Genomic DNA, 16,854 nt, shown 5'->3' with positions numbered 1-16,854 from the left:
TTATTACATAAACTCCAAAGTTCGAGTATCCCTGTATACGGAAGCTATGGCTTTTATATCAGTTTATATTTCATTATGTCAATAAAGAAAGCAACGTATCACATAATACAACACTTTTCCAGACAAAAAAATGAAGCACAGTAGTTTAGTAACAATAGTTTAGAGAAAACATCAGTTGTTTTATTCTAGAATGCTTTAACATATTTCTTTTGCACCTGCGAGATGGAAATGTCAAACCAGGACAGACAGACAGACAGACAGACAGACAGATAGATAGATAGATAGATAGATAGATAGATAGATAGATAGATAGATAGACAGATAGATAGATAGATAGATAGATAGACTAACCCTAGATAGATAGATAGATAGATAGATAGATAGATAGATAGATAGATAGATAGACTAACCCTAGATAGATAGATAGATAGATAGATAGATAGATAGATAGATAGATAGATAGATAGATAGATAGACTAACCCTAGATAGATAGATAGATAGATAGATAGATAGATAGATAGATAGATAGATAGACTAAGCCTAAATAGATAGATAGATAGATAGATAGATAGATAGATAGATAGATAGATAGATAGATAGATAGACTAACCCTAGATAGATAGATAGATAGATAGATAGATAGATAGATAGATAGATAGATAGATAGATAGATAGATAGACTAAGCCTAAATAGATAGATAGATAGATAGATAGATAGATAGATAGATAGATAGATAGATAGATAGATAGATAGACTAACCCTAGATAGATAGATAGATAGATAGATAGATAGATAGATAGATAGATAGATAGATAGATAGATAGATAGATAGATAGACTAACCCTAGATAGATAGATAGATAGATAGATAGATAGATAGATAGATAGACTAACCCTAGATAGATAGATAGATAGATAGATAGATAGATAGATTGATAGATAGATAGATAGATAGATAGATAGATAGATAGATAGATAGATAGATAGACTAACCCTAGATAGATAGATAGATAGATAGATAGATAGATAGATAGATAGATAGATAGATAGATAGATAGACTAACCCTAGATAGATAGATAGATAGATAGATAGATAGATAGATAGATAGATAGATAGATAGATAGATAGATAGATTGATTGATTGATAGATAGATAGATAGATAGATAGATAGATAGATAGATAGATAGATAGATAGATAGATAGACTAACCCTAGATAGATAGATAGATAGATAGATAGATAGATAGATAGATAGATAGATAGATTGATTGATAGATAGATAGATAGATAGATAGATAGATAGATAGATAGATAGATAGATAGATAGATAGATAGATAGATAGATAGATAGATATGTTATAGGTTGATTACCATCTTTAAATTATCCATAGTATGTTTGTGTGTGTGTGTGTGTGTGTGTGTGTGTGCCCTGAGATTGACTGTCACGCCATCCAGGGTTGTCCATTGTGCCCTATGATCCCTGAGATAAACTTCTGGAACCCTGCGATCAAAGGATCAAAAAGTGATGCATAGATAGAGAGATATAAGGATGGGCAGATGAAGAGATAGGTGGCCTTTACAGTAATACAACCTGGTGCTGATGCGGCAACTTCGAGTGGGCGGGGTTTGTGTGTGACGTCACGGCTCAGACGGGGATAGCCGGGAAACGGAGGTGGGGAGATGAGGAGAGGACCAGTGAGAGAGAGAGAGAGAGAGAGAGAGGAGCCGAGCAATGCCTGCACCAAAGATAACACAAAGGAAGAAGACACAGAGGAATTAAACATGATAACGCGCTCAGTCCGGCTGAGGAAATGAACACAAACCCTGACAAGGTAACGCTTCTGAATGCTTTATCTTCCCTTATCGTGGTCGTGAAACCTGGACTTCATCCTATACGTTTATCCATCACCTTCAGACAGAAGTCTTCTTCATCATACAGGGTTATTCTGATCAGATATTTTTGCTTTAGAGTGATTTTTCAGAAACTCTACATTACCGCAAAACGTTTCAGTTATCGGTGTGGTGTGATAACCTGGATGCTCTTATATAGGTCAATAACACGTGAAAAAATATATATAAATAAATATAAACACAAATCAATGTCATTTTGAGTCTGGTGGCAGTGAAAATGAAAGAAAAACGACTTGTGAGTGAGAGTTTCATGCGTTTTTGTGTGAAGGAGAGAGTAAGCACGTGCAGTGCGCGCACCCCGCTCAGGCTGCGCATTGGATGCAGTGATGCGCGCTCCCGAGTCCAAGGATCTCCTCACCAGCTTCCTTTTTTCTCTACTTATTTATTTATTTATATCATTTTTCTTTGGTGACTTCTCTGTGCCTCGTATTTTAAAAAACGCTATTTTGCCCAGTTTCACTCTGCTTCATTATTTTTGGTGAAGTCTTTCTGCACATCTGCTAATTTTACTGCTTGTTCAGCTCAATGTCACCGTCAGTGCACGCGGTGAAAAAGTGCACAATAGGCATGTCAGGTCCCAATAATCGGTTATTTGATATATCGCGATCTCAAACCAAAATAACTTCCCATTTATCCTGTAGGAATTGCACTAAATGTTTATTTAATCTGTCTGTCATTTATCAAAACATTATTTATCAACATCAGTGTTAGTCAACATCAGGGTAATATTAACATGCTAGCTAGCAGCCAGTTTAGCTACTAACATTTAGCCATTAACGAAATTTATGTTTGATAATAATAATAATAATAATAATAATAATAATAATAATAATATAACCATGGCCTTCTGAGATGTCAGAAATATGACTTTTCTTCAGGTGATGATTTATATTGATCCGTTAAGTGTTATATTCGTTTCACAGCATGTCCAAAAGATTTTTATTTCTTTTATACACCAGCAATTAAACATATTTATTCATTAAAGAATGGCATGTGCTTTTTTCTGTTTATGGTTACACTTAATGTGATGTGCAGCTTTCAGAGCTACTGTTATGGGGTAGTGGTAGCTCAAGTGGTTAAGGCTCTGGGTCGTTGACCAGAAGATTGGGGCACTGACCAAGCTGACACCTTTTGGGCCCTTGAACAAGGTCCCCAACCCACCCTGCTTCAGGGGTGCTGCATCATGGCTGACCCTCCACTCTGACCCCAACTCCCAAGGATGGGATATGTGAAGAAATACATTACTGCACAGTGAAAATCTATGTGACAAATAAAGACACCTTATAGAAAATGACCAATCAGAGTCCAGAATTTAACAGCATACTGGTATTTCGACCTATTAAGGGCAATATGTGAAAGAACCAGGGATTTTCTGTTTATTAAAAATAAAAATAACAAGGAGCTGGCTGAATAACTGTGATTAATAATCATGAAGCAAAATAAAAATGTGTGTGAATGAACATTTTGTGATAGTGTGTGCAGAAGTCCAGATCATGATGTCCTCCCCTGGAATGGGCACGCCCAGCGACCCCCTCTTAGCCAGCCCGGGGCGAGATGGCTTGGGGATGGCCCAAGGTGACACGTGGAGGCCAACCCTTCCCAAAACATGCAGCTTCCCAATGTCCACCACACGTCACCTCAGCCACCGCGCCAACAGCTTCCAGAGGCACCCGAAGCGGCGGAAGCTCATCCGCCCGTCTCCGCCCCCTCCGCCCAACACGCCTTGCCCTCTGGAGCAGCTGGACCTCAGCGATCTGCCTCCACGTCGCACTTTTCCCGAGCTCCTCTTCAATGGCTGCATCCTGTTCGGCATCGAGTTCAGCTACGCCATGGAGACAGCCTACGTCACGCCCTTGCTGCTTCAGATGGGTCTGCCTGATCAGTTCTACAGCCTCGTCTGGTTCATCAGCCCTATATTAGGTACCTCAGGAGTGTATGGCTACTCTATTTACTACTCTAGGTACTTCAAATTAAATTATAATAGAATAATATTTCAATATAAATCAATAAAGAGTTATATGCTCAGTTATCAATTCAACTTAAAAATGAGGGTTTTTTTTAAATCATGTATACTGGCACTCGGATCAGTATAAGAAAACGATGTGGTCAGGGTCAGTAGAATAGAACATTACACCTCCTCCATCATTACATCACATCTTATCTTATCTTTTTTTTCGCAACATCAGGATTCCTCCTTCAGCCGATACTCGGAGCTTGGAGTGACCGGTGTACGTCACGCTTTGGCCGTCGGAGGCCTTTTATCCTCGCCCTGGCCATCGGTGAGCTGTGTGATATCACCAAAAAATATACTGAGTCATCATGTGCCTCTGTAGATTGTATCTAAAGCTGTGTATTAGTGGATCGTATCCATGTCACGTGACTCAGCCTGGGTGGGCGAGATGTGAGATGAAGAAAAAAGACAGAACGTGAACGATATGGAAAGAGAACAGGATGTCCAGTCTTCAGTTTTGAGCACTAGTCAAATATTTGTATTTTTTAAAAATTCAGTATGTCAGGTCAGATAAATTAGTGTATAAAACATCTCTGATTTCACACACTAAAAGTTCCATGATACTAAATACAAGTATAAATGAATATACTTAGGATATAGATTCTATGTTGTAATTTCTTGTAGTATGAGATGAATTTGGAATGGTCGGTAGTAGGAAAATAAACTTGTGATGATAAAACTTCATAACCCAAGCCTCACTCAAAAGCTTCCCTTGATCTAAATCTGGCAGCTACACTATTGATAGTCTCCATCTCCTAGTTTTAGTGCTCAGGTTCCTGGTGGTGGAGAACCTGATGTCCTGCATACTTTAGTGTTAGAACAGGGATGTGCAGGACGGAGGCATCTTTCTAGAGTGTGTAGAGAACAACTGAATAATGCCGTTCACAAAATACAGTCAATATGCTTTTAAGCTCTCCGACCTGCCCTCCGTCTGCCAGTTTAATTGATTCCGACTGAAGAACCCGCTCTCTCTGTGTGGCCAGGCGCTCTGCTCGGTCTAACGCTGGTCCTAAACGGACGGGACATCGGATCCACGCTGGCAGACACTCACAAGTGGGGCATCGTGCTGACCGTGTGCGGAGTGGTTCTGATGGACTTCAGTGCTGACTCGGCGGATAATCCCAGCCATGCCTACATGATGGATGTATGCAGTCCAGAGGACCAGGACAGAGGCCTCAACATCCACGCGCTCCTGGCAGGTCAGCGTTTATGAGCAGATTACAGAATTGGAATTTGGATAATACATTGGGAAGATGATAGGGTGGGATTAATTACTATCTTTATTTTCCTGAAACTGTGTTCACAGTTCAAATAAAACTGTAATATATAAATGGTCACTGTTCTTTTCATAGTGTTCCACATTAATTATTAAAGGTGTTTAAAAGTGATTTAAAAGCATATCATTCTTACAAAGATACCTCTACAACATTACCCATAGTACAGATCTGCCATATTTTTTTCCCTGATCCAGGCTTCTGTTTACATTATGCCCAGAACAGATCTCCTCACCTTTACTGCTAATGCCACCCCATTATGAATGTGTAGTGTTAACATTGTGAATGTGTAGCGACTCGGGGTTAGTCGGGGTAAAGCGTAAGGCTTTTTGTTGCATATGAAGTTCACACCTCCAGCATCAGAGGACTCAAAGCGCTCCTTCATTACTGTAAAAATCATTCATTTGTTTGCTCTGCACAGGTTTGGGCGGTGGATTCGGCTACATCGTGGGCGGGGTGAACTGGGACCACACTGAGTTTGGCAAGTCAATGGGAGGTCAGCTTCGGGTCATCTACCTGTTCACCAGCATAACCCTTGTAGTCACTACAGCTCTGACGCTTACTAGCATCCCAGAGCGTCCTCTTCTCCCGTCTCAAAAAAGGAGCTCGAAACATTTAAAGAGTCCTGTTTTACCTCTGCCACCTTCTCCTCCTCCACCAGCTGGAGCCCTACAGGAGGAGGAAGAAGAGGAGGAAGGTCTCTACGGCTACCAGTTTTCTGGCCGTAGGTACCCGGATTGTATGGGACACTCGTGTAGTGCCAATGCGAGGCTCTGTGCAGGTCTCACCAGCCCCATCTCCCCTCTCAGCCCTCTGACCCCCAAATATGGCAGCTTTATCAGCCGGGACAACACGCTGACGGACATCAATGAGTTTGCGTCATCCTTGGGAACATCATACATAGATAGCGTGCTGATTGACTGCTACACTGGACAGAACATGCCCCAACCGTTGAAGCCAGAGACCATAACTCCATGCCTTCCTATGGGAGAAACTCCTCCTGCTCAGGTGTCTCAGCTGGTAGAGGAACCGTCTCCAGCTGCCAACTCTCAGGAAAGGGAATTATCTCAACCGAACGGAGATCTGCAGGAAGCAGAAAGATTAGAGGCTATTGATGAAGTTCAAGCCATTGAATGTTTGGAGCTGAATGAAGCATCTGAGCTCAGTGAGGTGCCTCAGGAAGGTGGCGGATTAAAACTGGGAAGCAGCACCTCAGGGATCCTGAAACGCCCTCAGAGCCTGGCCTTAATGGACGACACCCTGATCGTCCCCAGCAACGGCCTAGAGAACGGGCGCAGACGCACTGTCACCTTCAGCCAACAGGTGAGGCTTTAGCTCACTTTTATTGACAGAATGATGATGACCAGGTAAATCTCTTTGTGCTCATGTTAAAGAGATTTGCTGCAGAAACGTATCGTCGGCTCTCAGGAAACTCTTTACACCTGGTCATCTCATGCATGGTTTATCCACAAATACATGGATATAACAGCAACCAAGACATTTATACATTATTAAAATCCAATTCGTCCCATTTAGGCTGCCTTCGTTATCATTTCTCTAGTAACAAATCACACAGGGGCTTAGAATAGTGGCCTAATAGATTAAAATTTATATAAGGAGACATTTTATTTAACTTTTGTGGAAAGCTTGTCCAGTGTTAGCACTTTGTATCGGTCAGAGTGAAAGCCTTAACTTTATATTTTCTGCTTTTCTAATTTGAGGCTTTATGGTTTCTCTGGGTTTTGTTTATACCTCCCAAACTGAAAATAATTTCCCTTCCTCTTCAAGAGCTTCCTTCATGCTTGAAGAACATTGTTTTAGTTCCAAGAGAGAGAGAATAAAAGAGAGCAAACAACTGTTTATACTATAAATGGGTAAAGAGTGTGATGTAGTTCTTTATATATAAGAAAAAATAGAACTGTAAATTCGTCCTAAAACTGACCGATCTGACTGCATGTGGAAGTGAAAACACTTCATAATGTTTGCGCTGCATCTTTTCATATTCTTTGCTTAAATATACTGTAGTAAAACTCGGTATTAATGAATTGCAATGAGGATTTTTGTAGTTTTGTGTTATTAACACGCTTTTCCTCTCCAGGTTGCTAACATCCTCCTAAACGGTGTGCAGTATGACAGTAAGCTCAGTGACAACACAGAGGTTCCAGACACTCAGATGTCTCTGAAGCTGCTCTGCATTGCCATCTACAGGATGCCGCCGTCGCTTCGCAGCCTGTGCACCAACCACTTCCTGGGTAAGTGAAGCACACTTTTAGCCAGGATTCAGCGAGGACTCAGTGAGAAATATCGCTCTGCATGTTCTTCAGGATGGCTGTCCTTCGAAGGCATGCTGCTTTTCTACACGGATTTCATGGGCGAGGTGGTGTTTGGGGGCGACCCCAAGGCGCCGAATAAGTCTGAGGCCTATCAGCGGTACAATGCCGGGGTCAGCATGGGCTGCTGGGGCATGTGCATCTACGCATTTAGTGCTGCTTTTTACTCAGGTCAGTACTCAGAATCACGAGAGAACTAACACAGTGAATTTTCTTCATGTTGATATGGAAACGTTTGTGCTTTCCCTCAGCCATTCTGGAGAAGCTGGAGGAACGCTTCTCTCTGCGCTCTCTGTATTTCTTTGCCTACCTGGCGTTCGGCTTGGGCACGGGTCTGGCCACGCTCTCCACCAACCTCTACGTGGTGTTGTCTCTCTGTGTCACCTATGGTGTCCTGTTCTCTTCGCTCTGCACACTGCCTTATTCACTACTCTGTGAATATTACCAGAGTCCGCAGGTAAGAAGAGAACACAGCACACTGAGTCTTACACTATACATTTACATTTCTGGTGTTTGGTAGATGCCCTTATCCAGAGCGACTTACATTTTATACAACTGAGCATTTGAGGGTTAAGGGCCTTGCTCAGGGGCCCAGCAGTGACAGCTTGGTGGACCTGGGATTCACAACCTTCCGATCAGCAATCCAACACCTTTACCAAGCTATCACATCCCTCACTATATGGCCAAAAGTATGTGCACCCCTTGACCATCGCACCCATATGTAGTACTTCTTCAAACCGTTACCACAAAGCTGGAAGCACACAGTCTTCGTATTCTGTAGCATTCCAAATTTACTTCACTGGAACTAACACTGTTCCAGCATGATGATGCTCCTGTGCAGCTCCATGAAGACATGGTGTGGAGGTGAAGATGGGACTGGAACAACTGGAGTGTCCTGAACAGAGAGCACTGACTCTGACTGAACACCATTGGGATGAACTGGAACTGGAGTCTCCTCAACATCTCAACATCAGAGTCTGATCTCACAAATGCTCTTGTAGCTGAATGATCACTAATCCCCACAGACACGATCCAACATCTAGTCTAAAGCCTTCAGAGAAGAGAAGAGTGGAGATGATTAACAGTAAGGAAGTTAAACATCTGGAATGGGATGTGATGATCAGGGATGCATAAACTTTTGCCATACAAATCTGATTCATGATCAGCGCTGCATTAAACAGATCAACACTCTCCTTATTCACTGTGACTCTGAGCACAGATGACGGTCCAGACATGAGCGCGAGAAATGAAAGATATTAAAAATGCAGCAGTCCATTTTCATGGCACTTAGGATGCATTTATCTCTAATGAGCCTCGCCCTGCAAACTAATACCCGCTTTTCCTCTTTTATCTCGGGCGACTCCACTTCCTGAGTGGGAGCGCTGTCAAGGCTGAGTGTGTTTTATTTAGTTATTTCTAGATTTAGGAAAACATTTAGCAAACAAGGTGTAAACAGGACAGATTTCATGACACACTGTTACTACATAAACAGATCAGCCATCACATTATGACCACTTACAGGTGAAGTGAATAAGACTGAGTATCTCCTCATCATGGCACCTGTTAGTGGGGGGGATATATTAGGCAGCAAGTGAACATTTTGTCCTCAAAGTTGATGTTAGAAGCAGGAAAAATGGACAAGCGTAAGGATTTGAGCTTTGAGTTTGACGAAGGGCCAAATTGTGATGGCCACTGGATCAGAGCATCTCCTAAACTGCAGCTCTTGTGGGGTGTTCCCGGTCTGCAGTGGTCAGTATCTATCAAAAGTGGTCCAAGGAAGAAACAGTGGTGAACCGGCGACAGGGTCATGGGCGGTCAAGGCTCGTTGATGCATGTGGGGAGCGAAGGCTGGCCCGTGTGATCCGATGCAACAGACGAGCTACTGTTGCTCAAATTGCTAAAGAACTTAATGCTGGTTCTGATAGAAAGGGGTCAGAATACACAGTGCAGGACGGGTCAGGGCTGTTTTAGCAGAAAAAGGGGGACCAACTCTATATTAGGCCAGTGGTCATAATGTTATGGCTGATCAGTGTATCAGTTTAAATGTCTACAGAGCTGTGGACCTTATTGAGCATTAACTCAAGTGTAATCCGTACCAGTTACCCGTGTGCGTGTGTGTGTACTCTGTCGTAGTTCTGCGGCTCCACAGAGGACGGCACCAGGAGAGGCATGGGTGTGGACATCTCTCTTCTCAGCTGCCAGTACTTCTTGGCCCAGATCCTGGTCTCTGTGGCGATGGGACCTCTGACCTCGCTGGTGGGCGGGGCTCAGGGCGTGATGTACTTTGCGAGCCTCATGTCTTTTGTGGGCTGCCTGTACTCCTCGCTGTGTGTGGTGTACCAGCTGCCACCTCCGGAGGGTGAGCGCTCACAGAGTGAGAGCCAACCACTACTGGTGCACATATAAATTCACAACACACACACACATTGATAGAGGCCTGTAAACACACATATACATGCACATGAATTTTTAGACAGCATTAATCACTGGCATCATGTCTCACATCATGCTAGAAACTTTTTTTTTTTGTAAACTTTTTATTACCCAAGGCATGTTTGATTCCCTTTCCATAAACTACATAAAGTCTGTTTACATGCACAAGAATAATCTGATCTGATTATCTGATTTAGGGCTTTAGATTCTTTTCAATATTCAGATTATAAATGGTACATGTTTACACATATACCATTAATCTGATCTCTGAACATGTAATTGGTCAAACACACAACGTGCAACTTGTGGAAAAAATAAAAACTGCCAAAAATCATAATCAGCCCATGTTTAATAAATACACTGCAGGAAGTTTTGGACTCCATTGAAATGAGCAAATAAAATCACGTGAAAATTTTGTGGCATGTTATGGATGGTTCAGAAAGAATAAGTGTGTGAATTAAGTCACTTGTAAAGCAGCGTTCCATCTGACATTTACGGTTTTGTGTGTGAGAGAGAATCCTGGAAATTCAAAACGTAAACTAAACCTTAATATAAACAGAGATAACGTTGCAAAAAACACAAAATTAAACTGTGATCGCTTCATAGTGTAGCAGTAGTGTCTGTATTAAAATGCTGTTGGATTCGATGCTACACTATATTGCCAAAAGTTTTGGGACAGCCCTCCATATCATTGAATTCAGGTGTTCCAATCACTTCCATGGCCACAGGTGTATAAAATCCAGCACCTAGGCATGCAGACTGCTTCTACAAACATTTGTGAAATAATGGGTCACTCTCAGGAGCTCAGTGAATTCAAGCGTGGTACCATGATAGGTTTCCACCTGTGCAATAAGTCCATCCGTGAAATTTCTTCACTACTAAATATTCCACGGTCAACTGTTAGTGCTATTATAACAAAGTGGAAGCAACTGGGAACAACAGAAACTCAGAGACAAGTGGTTGGCCATGTAAAATCAAAGCACACAGTACACAGTGCACAGAAATCACCAACTTTCTGCAGAGTCAGTAGCTACAGACCTCCAAACTTTGTGTGGCCTTCAGATTAGCTAAAGAACACTGTGTAGAGAGCTTCATGGTATGGGTTTTCATGGCTGAGCAGCCTTACATCACCAAGTGCAATGCAAAGTGTCGGATGCAGTGATGTAAAGCCTGCCACCACTGGACTCTGTACTTGCCTGACTGCATTGTGCCAAGTGTAAAGTCTGGTGGAGGGAGGATTATGGTGTGGTGATGTTTTTCAGGGGTTGGACTCGGCCCCTTAGTTCCAGTGAAAGGAACTCTTAATGCTTCAGCTTCATACCAAGACATTTTGGACAATTTCATGCTTTGTGGGAACAGTTTGGGGATGACCCCTTCCTGTTCCAACATGACTGCACACCAGTGACCAAAGCAAGGTCCATAAAGACATGGATGAGTGAGTTGTGAGGTGTGGAGGAACCTGACTACCCTGCACAGAGTCCTGACACAACATCAGTACCTGAATTCACAAATGCGCTTCCAGAAGAATGGTCAAACATTCCCATAAACACACTCCTAAACCTTGTGGAAATCCTTCCCAGAAGAGTTGAAGCTGTTGTAGCTGCAAAGAACGTCCCAAAACTTTTGGCAGTATAGTGTATAAACATCTCTCCGGTGGCGATATCCTCATCGCTTTGAGACATTATCTTAAATCATCAATAAGTAACCTGATACAGTAGATGCTCCTTAGATGTATTAAAGTCACCTTCATGGTGGTTATTAAACCATTTTTAGGAAGTTGTAAAAACAGCCTTAGGTGTGCATTCATTAAGACAAACGTTTTTTTTTTTGGCTTATATGAATGAGATAATTCTTTGTAGAAGTTGTCAGTAAATCACACGTTTTCCCATGAGCGCATTACTTTGACACATCAGGTGAGAAATTTAAAGCCTTTTCCTAAGGTGCCTTTAAAAATCTGCTTATTAAACCTATACATTCGGAGTTACAGTAAAAATACGATATTTTTTGTTCAGCATCAGATTACTTTGCACATGTAAACATTCTTACTACAGTCTCATGGTATAAAAACATGAAGCCCACATGTACCACAGATCTCACGAGCCTAACAGTTGAGTTCAGCTGAAACATCACGAATGTCCGAGATATGTGAGAGCGTCCGAGTATGGGCTTTTTTTTTTCCCTTCTCTTTTTTGACTGCAAGAAACATTCGAAACCTAAAAGATGTTTAATAAAAATGGACGATAAAACAGACACCACTCTCACATATCCAGATGCAGCGATACGCTCAGTATCGGTGAACTGACCGCAGAGGTCAGGTGTGTATGTGCATGGGAATCGGCACTGACGCCTCACCCTACGTTCATGCTAGCAGGTAGCTTTCATTTTCAGTTCACTAGCTATGTACACGCACCAGAGGAACGAACTTTAGATTTAATTCGTAATGTCTGCATTCACATTTAGTCAGAGATTGTATACAGTAGGATAAGATGAAACCATCTTTGTGTGTCAAACTGTAAAGTGGGGAACTGAAGAAAAGACCACGTGTGCCAAAGTTCTGGTCCGAGGAAGCTGTTTCTATTTCTTTAAATCTTAATTCGTCCACAGAAAAACAAACTTTCGCCTGTCACTTGCTTGGGTGAACGTAGGGTTCCTTCAGACCTGTTTCTGCCTGTGAGACAGTAAAGCAGAGAAGGTGTCTACAGAATGTCTTAGCTTGCATACACTAGCATTATGTATTTAATAAGCAAAAAAAAAAAAAAAAAAAAAAAACAAACAAAAAAAAACACACCCTAGTCCAAATGCATGTTTGAGACGCGACACTTCACGCAGATGGATGCAAAGATTCCGAATCATAAAGCGGGGATATATGGCGAACATGTGCTTCTGATTTCCTCAGCAGTGTTTGAGTTGACTGCATGCACTTGTTGAAATCTTTTTTTTAAAAAATATCATCCTCAGAGCATTCTGGGATGGTCACAAACATGTCACGCTACCCTACGCTCTTTTTTCTTCTTTCTTTTTAAAATAAAACACTCTTCCGCCTGCTGCCATGATGATGGCTGTAATGATGACGGTGGTTCTTGTCATTATCAGGCAGAGCGGATGTTGAGACTGGAGTGTGAGAGACTACAGCTCAGCTGTAACGGAGAAGTACCCACTACAGGAAAGAAGAACCAGCCAAATCGACTTTTTTCCCCCCTAGACTTGGCCACCAGGCAACAGATCAGGAAGACACATTAGGAAGTAAAGTGGACTCAACATGAGACTGAGGGGGGAGGGGGGGGGAAGAAAAGAAAAAAGTACAATGCCTTCACACACCACTAGGAGGCAGACTTACAGCTTTTTCAAAGCAAGTAACAAAATGTCGAACTGTCCTGCAATTTTTAATGTCCAGAGCTCAGCAGCTTTGGGCAAGAAAAAAAAGAAGAGAAACACAAAACAAGCTGAACATGTAAATAAAACTTAACATTGTCTCTAGTTTTTTCCCCAGTTTATATAATCATGCTCCAAAAAAAAACAAAAAACATTCAAACGCACACTGTAGAAAGAAACAGGAACACATGGGTTTTAAAAAGACGAGTGATTTTATTTATACGCCTGAACCAGAATATACAAAGCAGTGGTCAAAAGCAACCAAAACACAAAACCAGTGCCAGCATGTTGACCGTATCCCATCCTGCACTGCCCATACCCAAATAAAAAACAAAAGGAAAAAAGGCGATTAAAAAAACCCAAACTGTACATAAGGACGTGGAAAAGGTACAAACCTTCTGGAATGCATATGAAACAAAAGACCAAAAACCTTAAGGTTTAAGAGGGGTTAATTAACATAAGCTAGCCAGGAAAGGACAAGGTTATCTTTTCTTCTTAACTCTCACTCAGTAAGGAGACCCATTCATGGACGCCATCTGTTCTGTTAACAGATAAGCCAAAAGCAAGGGATTAACTACTAGCAGCAGAAAACAACCAGGATTAAAATGTTGTCCATTAGCCCCTGCTTAAAACTTTTATCTTTGGTCTTAAGTGAATCTGAATTATATGATCACCCATATAAACATCAGAACATGAAGGGGAAAAAAGAGGGTACGTGCTATCCGGCGACTTTTAAGGTTTTTACGGGTGCGTATCTGCTGGTCAAAAAAAATGGAGGGGGGGGGGTGTTACCACAATAGAATATGTGCTTGCACATTGAACGTGTGCATAAAAAAATTCTCGTAGATTTTATATAACAGGACCCTAACGCGTTGTTCCTACACCAATAAATAACATCATACAAAAAGAGAAAAGGGGGGTCATGATGTTAGACTTAAGTGTAATCGAATATCTCAGATGGGCGGGGCGATAACAGAATTAAATATACACAGAAGCACAAACTCTACTGTCAGATTGACCAAACAGAACCGCAGAGGAAAAGCCTTAGGCCGTTGCTTCGGCCTCGGCTTCTGTGGATTCGCCGTTCTCCTCAGTCTTCTGTTTCTTTGTTTCGACCGACTCCTAAAGGCACAAAAGATTTAGTAAGACAATGGATGCCAACACTGGTCATGATGCTGCTTGGTCTGCTGTTTTCTCTTCTTTCTTTCTTTTTTTTTTAAAAAAAACATCTTTTTAAATAAAACCCACCTCCTCCTCCGCGGGACGTTTCACTGCCTCCCCATCTGCTTCCTCTTCAGCAGCCTTCTCCTCCTCACCCTCCCCCTCTGCAGCTGCTTCACAACACAATTTTCACTTTAATTACCGAACGACGACGACACAACATACTACTGACTCGTGGAGTGGTCATGACTTACGCTCTTCGGCTGCTTTGTCCTCTTTGTCGGTTTCTTCATGAGACGCACCGTTAGTCTGCCAGGGGAGTTTTGTTGTTATTTGTAAAGTATTTTTTTTTTAAATTAACAAAAGACACAAGGGGTTTTTTGGACACATTTCACTCTGAGTCACTTATCAAGTACATGAGTTACTGTGCTGTAGGAGGTCCACTAATAACATTCCACAGACTCTGAGACTTCATGCCGCTCTGATAAACAGGCACGCAGCCAACACTAATGTCTTCTCTGACTGTTACATCTGTGAAAGTTCACAAACCCAAACAAAGAGCACAACCTGCACAGCAGCAGGGCAGAGGGTGGGCCTGCTGTGAGTCGCCCAACACCTGCACCATGAGCTCGAATACAGTGACAAAAGCCTCACAAGGCCTGCTGGGAAATCCCCCTCTTGTACATACCGCTGTGCCATTAGCAGGTGCTTCTCCGTTGCCGTTCTCCTTCTTCTCCTCCTCCTTTGCCTCCTCCACAACTTCTTTCTTCTCCTTCAGATCCTGTAAGAACACAGACCCATGCGCTTAGAACGTCACGTAAACATCACAGAGTGAAAGATTTTACAGCAGAAACATTTGGGTTTCTTCTTTTACTTCACGGACACCTTTCCAATTCCGCTTTCTGGTGTTAATTTCACCCAGGTTCGGAGTGGAAGTTTATTTGCTTCTTCCGCCCACGATGAGCAGCAGCGTCATGACCGCAGAGCTAACAGTCGCTTACGCAAAAAAACCCATAATAATAATAATAATAATAATAATAATAATCAGGTAAAGGGTGCTGAGCAGAACAAACTAAAACCGCACGAGCCATTTTAACACGCTATAATCAGCATATTCCCAAAAGGATTTTTGTTCCTTTTTCTTAAAAGTAAATATAAAAGTGCAAGGCTATTTTTTATTTTATTTTATTTTTTTAAATAAATCACAGCGCACGATTGTTCAGAATCGCCGTCGAATACGTTTCAACCAATCAGACTGAGCGTGATCTAGCTCTCGCGCTCTGAACGGCGCGTGCCCGAATCCCAGACAAAGGGCAGGCAGCGCGTGGCCATAAGGAACAATGCGCTCAGCGAGCGAAGCAGAGCGCGCGCGCTCCAATCTTTACCAAATTTCCCGCCCATTTATATTAAAGCTCGCGACGAATTTTCAAAATGAATTTTAAAAAAAGATTCGTTATGACGGTTGTGGGTGTTTTTTTTTTTTTTTTTTACCTCACACCTCAAACTGAAGCTGCTGGCCATTTAAGGCCAAAACGAGATGTTCTTTCTAAAACCGAAAACCGCGAATTATCACAAAAACAAGGCAGTAAACAAGATTAAATGAGTATACGTCGATGGGTCATAAGTGCCTACATACATCGAAACAAAGCTTAGTCAGTTAACTACCTCTCGTGCTCGTTAGCTCGCAGGCTAACAGTACGGAATGATGGTTTTCTGTGGTACCCAGTGATGAAACGGTTTAACTAGCAAGCTAGCTTCTATACCTATCGCACAAACGCCTCGGGACAGAGGGGGGAAAAAAATCAACTACTCGCTTTGTACCAACACAATTCATTGTTTTTCAACACACTTTGGGCTTTTTTTTCCGAATTTAACACCAAATCCGTTCACCTAACTGGAAACTTGCGGTTTTTGACCATTTGCTTAACGTTCATCCCTCCCAAACTTACCTTTGCGGTAATCTCTGTGGCGGTGGTAGTATCTACAGCGGTATCGGCCATTTTTGCTGAGAAAAAGAACTAAAAAAAATAGTTGTGTTGTACAAAAAAAAAAATCCTCGTGTTTCAGGACTGAGGTAGAACACAGTGAGAGGCGAGGAGGAAGAGTGAATCAAAACCGCTTCAACCTGAGAACTGAAAGGACCCTGCAAACCGCTGCAAAATCTGATTGGACAGATAATGCCTTGCGAGTTCTCATTGGTCGGGAGACTGCAGCGCTGCGTTTCGGACACTCTTATTGGACAGACAAGCGCCGCTCATTTTTTTAAAGTCCGCCTCCAAGCTCCTCCTACTAAAAAAAAACCTGTCCGTCGGTGTTCCTATTGGTGTAATACTATATGCTGGCGTTTAGCCGGTCTTTTA

At 42.1% G+C, this 16,854-nt stretch overlaps 2 protein-coding genes across 4 annotated transcripts; one reads left to right on the top strand and one right to left on the bottom strand.

The window, feature by feature from the left end:
• Positions 1–1,673: 1,673 nt before the first annotated feature.
• slc45a1 (solute carrier family 45 member 1) lies at positions 1,674–14,127 on the top strand. Of its 2 annotated transcripts, XM_058373517.1 has the most exons (10): positions 1,674–1,834; positions 3,387–3,833; positions 4,100–4,192; positions 4,908–5,123; positions 5,620–6,521; positions 7,297–7,450; positions 7,523–7,699; positions 7,780–7,985; positions 9,662–9,887; positions 13,055–14,127. In XM_058373517.1, the coding sequence occupies exons 2-10, from the start codon at positions 3,407–3,409 to the stop codon at positions 13,081–13,083; spliced, it is 2,430 nt and encodes an 809-aa protein (XP_058229500.1). In that variant the 5' UTR covers positions 1,674–1,834; positions 3,387–3,406; the 3' UTR covers positions 13,084–14,127. The 2 variants fall into 2 exon arrangements, with proteins under 2 accessions (XP_058229500.1, XP_058229499.1); XM_058373516.1 differs by having other exon boundaries at positions 9,662–14,127.
• si:ch211-222l21.1 (prothymosin alpha) lies at positions 13,527–16,614 on the bottom strand. 2 transcript variants are annotated; one of them, XM_058373519.1, is made up of 5 exons: positions 16,444–16,614; positions 15,183–15,275; positions 14,749–14,803; positions 14,582–14,664; positions 13,527–14,455 (listed from the first exon to the last, which is right to left on the bottom strand). In XM_058373519.1, exons 1-5 carry the CDS (start codon positions 16,492–16,494, stop codon positions 14,378–14,380), a joined length of 360 nt encoding a protein of 119 aa, XP_058229502.1. In that variant the 5' UTR covers positions 16,495–16,614; the 3' UTR covers positions 13,527–14,377. The 2 variants fall into 2 exon arrangements, with proteins under 2 accessions (XP_058229502.1, XP_058229501.1); XM_058373518.1 differs by having other exon boundaries at positions 14,582–14,667; positions 16,444–16,613.
• Positions 16,615–16,854: the final 240 nt, after the last annotated feature.

This window comes from Hemibagrus wyckioides, linkage group LG21, assembly GCF_019097595.1.
Source record: "Hemibagrus wyckioides isolate EC202008001 linkage group LG21, SWU_Hwy_1.0, whole genome shotgun sequence".
NCBI classification, from domain to species: Eukaryota; Metazoa; Chordata; class Actinopteri; order Siluriformes; family Bagridae; genus Hemibagrus; species Hemibagrus wyckioides.
The sequence above is the reverse complement of the archived record's forward strand: the minus strand, read 5'-3'. Positions and strand labels throughout refer to the sequence as shown.

What these genes read in the sequence shown, in the direction of transcription:
- slc45a1 (XM_058373516.1), top strand. Translation starts at nt 3,407, where the DNA reads ATGATGTCCTCCCCTGGAATGGGCACGCCCAGCGACCCCCTCTTAGCC. An exon ending in CTGTCACCTTCAGCCAACAG is followed by an intron (nt 6,522 to 7,296) that starts GTGAGGCTTTAG and finishes TTTCCTCTCCAG; the next exon opens with GTTGCTAACATCCTCCTAAA. An exon ending in AATATTACCAGAGTCCGCAG is followed by an intron (nt 7,986 to 9,661) that starts GTAAGAAGAGAA and finishes ACTCTGTCGTAG; the next exon opens with TTCTGCGGCTCCACAGAGGA.
- si:ch211-222l21.1 (XM_058373518.1), bottom strand. Translation starts at nt 16,494, where the DNA reads ATGGCCGATACCGCTGTAGATACTACCACCGCCACAGAGATTACCGCA. An exon ending in CCACAGAGATTACCGCAAAG is followed by an intron (nt 15,276 to 16,443) that starts GTAAGTTTGGGA and finishes GTGTTCTTACAG; the next exon opens with GATCTGAAGGAGAAGAAAGA. An exon ending in GGACAAAGCAGCCGAAGAGC is followed by an intron (nt 14,668 to 14,748) that starts GTAAGTCATGAC and finishes TGTGTTGTGAAG; the next exon opens with CAGCTGCAGAGGGGGAGGGT.